Source organism: Prinia subflava, chromosome Z (assembly GCF_021018805.1).
Source record: "Prinia subflava isolate CZ2003 ecotype Zambia chromosome Z, Cam_Psub_1.2, whole genome shotgun sequence".
Classification (NCBI taxonomy): domain Eukaryota; kingdom Metazoa; phylum Chordata; class Aves; order Passeriformes; family Cisticolidae; genus Prinia; species Prinia subflava.
In genome coordinates, this window is record NC_086283.1 from 4,663,194 (window position 1) to 4,671,884 (window position 8,691).

At 47.5% G+C, this 8,691-nt stretch overlaps 1 protein-coding gene across 1 annotated transcript; it reads left to right on the forward strand.

The window, feature by feature from the left end:
- The first annotated feature begins 3,259 nt into the window (after nt 1-3,259).
- Nucleotides 3,260-8,480, forward strand: SPINK2 (serine peptidase inhibitor Kazal type 2). Its single transcript, XM_063423225.1, has 4 exons — nt 3,260-3,381; nt 3,785-3,822; nt 4,341-4,447; nt 8,317-8,480. The coding sequence occupies exons 1-4, from the start codon at nt 3,330-3,332 to the stop codon at nt 8,360-8,362; spliced, it is 243 nt and encodes an 80-aa protein (XP_063279295.1). The 5' UTR covers nt 3,260-3,329; the 3' UTR covers nt 8,363-8,480.
- The last annotated feature ends 211 nt before the right edge of the window (nt 8,481-8,691 follow it).

Below are 8,691 nucleotides of genomic sequence, written 5' to 3' on the forward strand. Positions count from 1 at the left end.
GGGGGTGATTTTCCCCCTGTACTCCACTCTCACAAGACCCCACCTGTAGGTGGTCATGATCAGTGCCAATCTTTGCAGCAGGTACATCTCAGAAACACCTGGCTAGCACTCACTGGAGCAGCAGCAAGGCCATGGAGCACCACCAGAGTCTGACTGAAGTTCAAATAAATTCTAGCTCCCCAGCACAGAGGCATAAGGCAGAAACAGACCTTCTCTGTAGGGATGTAACTTCTAATTATGCATTGTTCCCTGCAGCCTATATGCTAGGTTCATTATTATCTTCTGTGTTTGTTAATCAGCTACCTGATTTTAACAAGAAGATAACTTCTAGGTGATATGCAAATAATTCTGCAATTTCCCTTTCCAATGACTCAGCATTCTTATCAGAAATGTGTTAACAGAATACAAAAGCTATTAAGAAGCGCTCTGCATAATTATACTCTTCCTTGCCTCTTGTTTCTTAATAACTTCTGAAAGAAAATTACTTTCTTGTAATAGACACTCAATCTTGCTAGAAGAAAAATTTTGTAAGTTATTTTTTCTTCTGTTTAAAATCTTATTTCTACAATTTTTCCTTCTCTAAAGACTTGTCTCTAAAATTTTACTTAAATAAGGCAAAAATTAAATAGTCTCAGTAGAAAAATATAAGTAAGTGGAACAGAATGTTTTCAGAATTGAGGAGACTGGCACCAGTTTCAAATATGATTGTCACATTGATAGTCAATAGAGAACCTTTATTTTACTTTTCCCTGTTTTCTCCAGGATGGAACACATGGCTGTGACTAAGTTCATATTACTGTCACAGAAAGAAAACTAAAGTGATGTTTACTTTAATGGTCCCATTCGTGCCATTTATTTGGGATCAAGTGCAACACACTAATGATGGTGGAATTAATATTAAATATGTTGGAAAATACATCAGTGTAGAGAACGTTTTTTAGGGGGCAGCTATTCTCCTAGGTGACATGATGACAGTACACACGTTTAGTGCTTGCTGTGCAGGAGTTGTTCAGGAGAAAGCTGGTCTGGGCTACCAACAGGTGGAACACTGGGCTCTTACTTGGTTCATGTTGTTCAGGCTTTTTTTTTCTAAGCAAGAGCTTTGCATTTAACTGTTTAGAGGAACTTACAAGATTCACAACCTAGGAGATAACTTCTACCCTTGGTTTTGCACTCTTGACTTCCAGCTGGCACCTTTGCCTTTGAAAAATCACACTTTCAAGAAACTACCCCAGCACAACTCTCCAGTATTTAAGCCCCTCAGGATCCTTTCCCCCAGGATGGCAAATCCAGCAACCATCCCACCAATAACAAGGTGATAGAAAGACACCCTCATCTCAAATAGCTTAATAGGCAAAGCTGGAGCAGGGAGTTGGGAAAGCTACGGAAGGAGATCGGGCAGAAAGAAATAACCCTCTTCATGCTTCACCAGCCACAAAACATTCTGATTAGGCATCTTGCTCAAAGCAGTCAAGCCAGAGGCCTTTGCATGAAACATGCCTTGTGTTGGGTAGTAATCACAAAGGTGTGCACAGAATGAAAATCTGAAGATGCATTCGATTTGCAGAGGTTACCTGGAGGAATAAGAACACATTAAGCAGATAATAAAATAACCTCCCCATGATGCCGTGTAGGCACGGCACACTGTCAAAAAGAAAAAAGCCATACTTAAAAGGATTCAGTTGTTGACACACAGACTTGAAAGGTGTGTGTGATGCCTGTGTATGTACCTGTGTGGGACATATCAAAACACTTGGCAGGTCTAACCCCAGCTCATACACAGAAGCACAGGCCATTTTATTAGAAGTTCAAAGCCTAGAGTTTAGGAAACTTCATGAGAACATTTGCAGAGCCAGACCCTGTGCAAAGCCAGCCTCTGGGCTCTGCAAAGCTAACCACTCCCATCGGTACTGCGTGCGTATTTCCAACCTCCCTGCACCGCCCAAGACGCTCTGCTAGCAAAGTAAACCCTAACCAGCTGAAGTCCAGCGGGGAAGCCTTGGGAACACTGAAATCACAGTCCTCCCCCCTTAACTGTGCTGCCCACCCGCACAGCTCAGACGGGAAGGTTTATCCATCGCTGTGAGCGTGCTGCTGGGGCGATTCCTGCAGGGCTCAGGCCCACATCTCCGCGGTGTGTGTTCCTAGAGTGTGTCCGGGGTGTGTCCCCCGCGGTGTGTGTCCCTGGGATGTCCCCGGGGTGTGTCTGGGGTGTGTCCCTGGGATGTCCCCGGGGTGTGTCTGGGGTGTGTCCCTGGGATGTCCCCGGGGTGTGTCTGGGGTGTGTCCCTGGGATGTCCCCGGGGTGCGTCCCCCAGGGTGTGTGTCCCTGGGATGTCCCCGGGGTGTGTCCGGGGTGTGTCCCCCGTGGTGTGTGTCCCTGAGATGTCCCCGGGGTGTGTCCCCCACGGTGTGTGTCCCTGGGATGTCCCCGGGGTGCGTCCAGGGTGTGTGTCCCTGGGATGTCCCCTGGGTGTGTCTGGGGTGTGTCCCTGGGATGTCCCCGGGGTGTGTCTGGGGTGTGTCCCTGGGATGTCCCCGGGGTGTGTCCCCCACGGTGTGTGTCCCTGGGATGTCCCCGGGGTGTGTCCGGGGTGTGTCCCCCGTGGTGTGTGTCCCTGGGATGTCCCCGGGGTGTGTCCGGGGTGTGTCCCCCGTGGTGTGTGTCCCTGGGATGTCCCCGGGGTGTGTCCGGGGTGTGTCCCCCGCGGTGTGTGTCCCTGGGATGTCCCCGGGGTGCGTCCAGGGTGTGTGTCCCTGGGATGTTCCCTGGGTGTGTCTGGGGTGTGTCCCTGGGATGTCCCCAGGGTGTGTCCAGGGTGTGTCCCTGGGATGTCCCCGGGGTGTGTCCGGGGTGTGTCCCCCGTGGTGTGTGTCCCTGGGATGTCCCCGGGGTGTGTCCGGGGTATGTCCCCCGTGGTGTGTGTCCCTGGGATGTCCCTGGGGTGTGTCTGGGGTGTGTCCCTGGGATGTCCCCGGGGTGTGTCTGGGGTGTGTCCCTGGGATGTCCCCGGGGTGTGTCCGGGATGTGTCCCTGGGATGTCCCCGGGGTGTGTCTGGGGTGTGTCCCTGGGATGTCCCCGGGGTGTGTCCGGGGTGTGTCCCTGGGATGTCCCCGGGGTGTGTCCGGGGTGTGTCCCCCGCGGTGTGTGTCCCTGGGATGTCCCCTGGGTGTGTCTGGGGTGTGTCCCTGGGATGTCCCCGGGGTGTGTCTGGGGTGTGTCCCTGGGATGTCCCCAGGGTGTGTCCCCCGCGCCCCGCCCCGTGCCCGCCGTTGGCCCCGCGGCCGTTGTGCCCCGAGCCGCCGCCGCCGCCGCTCAGTTGGCGACATGGCTCGGCCGCGGGCGGTCCTGCTGCTGCTGCTGCCCGTGCTCCTCGCCGGTACCGCACCGCGCCCGGGCATGGCGGCCGGGGCAGGGCAGGGCTGGCGGGGGCTGGGGAACGGGCTGGTACCGTGCCCCGGCCGGTGTCATCCCAGGGAAGGGATACCCGAAGCCGTGCCGTGCCCGGCGGGCTCCGGGGCGCGGCGGCGAAATCTCAGCCGGGGGTGGGCACGGCCGTCCGGAGGCAGGGCGGGGAACCGGCGCAGGATAGTGCCGGACGGGGCTGCTCGGGGGATGCGGGGATCGGACAGAGACTGGTCAGGGTGTCCCAGGAGCGGACAGAGACTGATCGAGAGGTGCCAGGGCGGGGCACCGTCCTGTCGGTAACAGCCAGGGCTGGTCCCGCGGGGCCGGGGATCCGTGCGGGACCAGGCGCCGTTAAAGCCGCTCGCTCTCCGCAGGGCTCTTCTCGTGTCCCGGCGCCATGGCCAGCTACCCGGTGAGTGCCGCCTGTCCTCCCTGCCTCCAGCCAGGCCTCCCGCTGCCCCCGGCCCCTTCCCCAGAGCCGCGGGCCCCATGCCGGGGGTGTGCGCCTGCCCTGGCTCCGGAGCCCCGGCAGTGGGCAGGGGTCTCTCCCCTCAGCTGAGGCGCCGGGGAAGCTGCTGGCTCCGCAGCACGCAAACCCTGGCGACGCCCGTCCCCTACCATCTCCGTCTGCATTGCCCTTCGTGGGGACCTGCTGTCCGCATGTCCCGCTGACCTCAGAGGTCGGAAGGGCTGCGCTGTGGGGCACGCACATGTCCTGACACCACAGCTAAGCCGTGCCAGGCGGTAGGAGCCAAGTCTCAAGTGATAGAGTCCCACCAGAGCACGAAAGATAATGTGGCACTTTAAAATGCTGTGCCATCGTCTGCTTTTTTCACGCCTTTTTTCTGTGCATGCCAGGATTCTTCAGAAGCTGAGCAGAAACCTGTTTCAAATGGTGTAACTGCCTTCTTTTGTGCCTGTTTCCCCTAGCCTAACTGCGCCCAGTACAAGTACATGTGTCCGAGGGACTACCATCCAGTTTGTGGCACTGATGGAGAGACCTACGGAAACGAGTGTGTGCTCTGCCTTGCTAACAGGTAGTCACTTCATTCTGTCCTTCCCTTCCCTATAGGCAAGCAGAACATTCATCCTGACATTCGAGGTAACCGATAGACAATTTACTGGTTTTATTGGAACATTTGCACTGTTGCACTGCAGTTTCAGCAGTGTCCTCTCAGCTGTGAATCCCTTGCAACAGATTTTATTGTGATAGCTGTAAATGGGTTCGACTGGATTCGGTCAGCTGGATGTACTGAATATTTGTATTAGTAATTCCTCAGACGGTGCATCTTAGAGGAGGTTGCCTGTAATGTTCATACAATGACATACTAGCAAGAAATATAATGCAAATAAATATAATGCCAGACCCTTCCACAGTTTCCATCAGAAAACATGAAAGACCTCACCCAAAATGCAGCTTTACATATAAAATATTTATGAAATATAGGACCTAACCTCCTGTACTTCCTTTCACAAAGAAGAGTAAGAATGCCAAATGCTAGGAGAAAATACTATTTTGCCTTCAGGTTGTCTAAAAATCAAGAAGAAGACTACCTGACATTTGAGAGAGGGTATTTTATTATTTAATAATTTAATATTTTTAAGGCAAATTGAAAACACAGAGAATTCGTATGTAATGAGCATTATTACTCCGCGTAACAATTGACTTGAAATCTTTATAGAGCGGTCTCTCAGTACAAACTGGGAGGAACTGTTGTAAATAGAATTTTGATGGTAAAAGGCAATTTATATTAATGAAATAAAAGATCTTCCGTTTGCAGCAGAAAGTAAAAGTGAGAGTAGGAGTAGCAGAATAGCAGTGAGGGGAACTTACAAAACTGCAAACAGATAGAACTCAAGAAAGGGGAGGCTGAAATATGTTTCTGACTTTGGGGCAGAGGAAAGATTAATTCTGACCAGACAGTCCACAAAATTCAAATGACCAAGATAAAAAGAATATAGGCCAAAATAAGGAAAGTGATAAAGGTATCAAAGAACACCCAAGGTAATATTGTAAAGAAAGTGCTGAAATGTGTCATGCAGATCTGCAGAATTTGGTGACACTTTAACCAGAGCACAGCACAAACAACTCAAGCAAGACACTGCAGAGAGGATTGGTAAACCTACAGTTAGTAAAAAAAGAAAAGTAATCAAACTCCACACACAGTAGAATCTGTTAAAAGGGAAGAAAAGAAGTTCTGGCATGTTACGTATTAGGAGCCTATCCATCTTTCCTGCCTCGAGTTGGAAGAAGTTATTAAGTGATTAGCTTTGTACATAGCCAGAGGTAAAGAGGAATGTAAGCAAAGCAGATACAGATTTGTCAGAAATAATCCGATCAAATCCATGAGATTTAGTTTTTTGGCACAATAACTGGCCAAACAGAGTAGGAGGAAATAAAAGTATTGGGGCATTACACTAATAAGGCAGTTTACATTATCTCCACTTGACATTCACGTAAGCAGACAAATAGTTATTCAGCTGAAATTGTTAAAGGATGAAGTCACAGAAGTTTGAAATGCTGTGGTTCAAAAGCAGTGATCGGCATTTTACAAGTGCCATTACAAAGTACTATTATATTTTATATAATAAAAAATGCAAAGTGGCGTGGATATTATGATCTGTGCAGGATGATATAAAAATTCCCAGGCATCTGGAGCAATGGAGTGAAATCAGTACAGTAAAAGACAAAGAGAAGTGCTGAGTATCGCCCATAGAGAGTGCAAATCAGTATCGTGGAGATACAGACAAGAGAGTGTCTCACAACCTAAACAGTATCTTTGATCCTTTCAGAACAGAAGGATGGACTTTGAGATCCAGCCTTACATTTCTAGGATGCTTAATTTTTTTAGGCATGATCCCCCAGTTCCAGTTGGATGCATGGCAGATTCCTGAATACAGCATTGCACACAGAACAAAGGGTTCTCCAGTTAAATTTGCTTCTTATTTCCTTAAGTAATTCCTTAAGTAATTAGTGATGGGGCTTATGCCTTTTTAGTATAAAATGTAAAGTCCATGTTTTGTGTGATACATGGGATTAAATCCAATTATGCACAGGAGATAGAATTTTGTCTTAACCATCTTTTTTTTGCTGTCTTCTTACATGCTCAGAAACATGTATTTTGGTCTGACAGGACACAGGGTGGCCAGATACCTTCCTGGTGGTTTTTCTTTTATAGTTCAGTATTTGGCATATTTGGGGGCCTTATATTTCAGTCTGGGGTTGTTGATCTAAAGTGTTTGACTTGGCATGAACACAACACAGATAAAAACCTTTTGCTGTATCGGAGGAATTTCAGCTTTGAAAAACAGTCCATAGTCATAAGCAATGATCATTCCACTCCAAGTATTCTAAGGTACAGTCTATCACACGTCTTATGAGGACAGAACAAAGAGATTTTTCTGCCCTATTTAGCAAGCTGCATGACCGGTTGCTGAAACAGTGTAACGTGATGATACAGAAACAGATATAGGGACACATCCAGTACAAAACTACAGAACTCAATTAACTTGGAGAGATTCTCCATTGCCATCTTGCAGGTTTGTTCTGGCCCATATTTAACTGCATGAAGGGACTTCCTGGAGAGAGTTGTGATGGCCAAGACAGTACTGTCCATGAGCTCTTTTAGCCATGAAGGACGGTGTGGGCACCTGGAGAGCCCTGTGTGAATTGAGTGCTGCAGAAGAGATTGCTGCAGTTGATCCATGATAACATTAGACACCTGAAGCAAAGGTGCAGCACAAACCCTCCCCATCCTGGCTCTGCAGAGAAGCCCCCTAACTGTAATAGCAAAGCTGGTTTTCCTCCCTGCTTTTTTTTTTTTTTTTTTTTTTTTTTTTTTTTTTTTTTTTTTTTTTTTTTCCTTCTAAAGCTTAGATTTAATCCCTTCTTAAGTGGGTGCTCCAATGCAAATCCCAGGTCCCTTCCACGTGAAATGTCCACTAGCAATGACAACATCTGTTCTTAGTTTAAACCTAGCCCAACAGCAATACGTGCTCTTTGGAAATAGATGCAGCAGCTTGAGTTGTCTCTGCAGGGTTTAGTGCAAGGGCTGTCCTTCAGCCAGAACTAGTTCTTACATCCTTACAGTGCTTTACATCCCCCAGCCTTGATTTTGCCTTTCATGTTCCTGATGTGCTCCACTACCTTCTGGTTAAAAGATCCCTGATAAAACTATTAGTACAGATTTACCCTGCTTTTGGGTAAACGTAAGTCTCTTGAATTTCATGAGGAGTAAACTAGCTTGATTCTATTAAGATAAGGAAACAAACCGATGATCTGGGACAATTTGCATTTTATTACTTTCTTTTTCTCTCTGCACTTGCCTGGTAAATTGAGATTTGTAAATGGAGCATCCTAAAATACTTGAAAAAAACCAAACCAGCGTTCCCAAACTAAGGGGTACTTGGCTAAAACTTCCTTAAAGAAGATTCCGGCATCCAGAGAACCACATATTCAGAATTAGGGAAGCCTCAGATCCAGAGGTTCATCAGGATGCACAGCCTTCCCACTGAATTCCCATGTGAATGGGGGAAAAACTGGAAACATTAGAACAGGTTTGCACCATAGAGACTCTGAAATTTAACTTGTATTAGTGCCTTATAATGGACATGTTAATCCTCATGGTGGGATTTGTCATGTGGTTTGACACATCTCAGATTTGCAGATGGTTTTATCAGGTTTTTATAGGTAACAAAGCCCATGGTAAGTCACTCACTCTGTGTATGTGATTCATAAATTTTTGCGTCGTGGATACTTTGTGGTAATGCTTTCAGTAAGTGATGCAATTAATGCATCACTGCATTTAACTGATCACATAGAAAGACATGAGATAGTCCACTTTGTAAAATATCTGTAAAATTCAAGTAGTGTTCCTCTTCTAATAAATTTTTCTTCTGTTTGCAGGGAAGATCACACGAATATAGAAATTGCCCGAGAGGGACATTGCTGATATGACAGATGGCCACTATTCAAGAAAACAAGAGGGTCACAGACAATCCAAATGGAAACAATGCCTTAAATGTACCTTCCGTGTAGTCTGTCTTAATAAACAAATTTGCATATTTTAAGTTTACTGTCGTAAAACCAATGGTTGTAAACATATCCATAGTACAGTTATAACCTGAACCCTGATTTATTTTCTTAGTAAAGATGGATCACAAGAAAGAGCTGTCCTGATTCTATACCAGTAGGTCAGTTGTCCAGAGAAGGGATTGAGGGCACCAAGGAAGGAAGTGAATGGGTGCCAAGTGCTATTCCCACAGTTCCACCTGGGATCAA

Bases quoted from the DNA above. Each gene is read 5' to 3' on its own strand.
- SPINK2 (XM_063423225.1), top strand. From the start codon at position 3,330: ATGGCTCGGCCGCGGGCGGTCCTGCTGCTGCTGCTGCCCGTGCTCCTC. The intron at 3,382-3,784 runs GTACCGCACCGC...CGCTCTCCGCAG, and splicing joins GCTGCCCGTGCTCCTCGCCG to GGCTCTTCTCGTGTCCCGGC. The intron at 4,448-8,316 runs GTAGTCACTTCA...TTCTGTTTGCAG, and splicing joins GTGCTCTGCCTTGCTAACAG to GGAAGATCACACGAATATAG.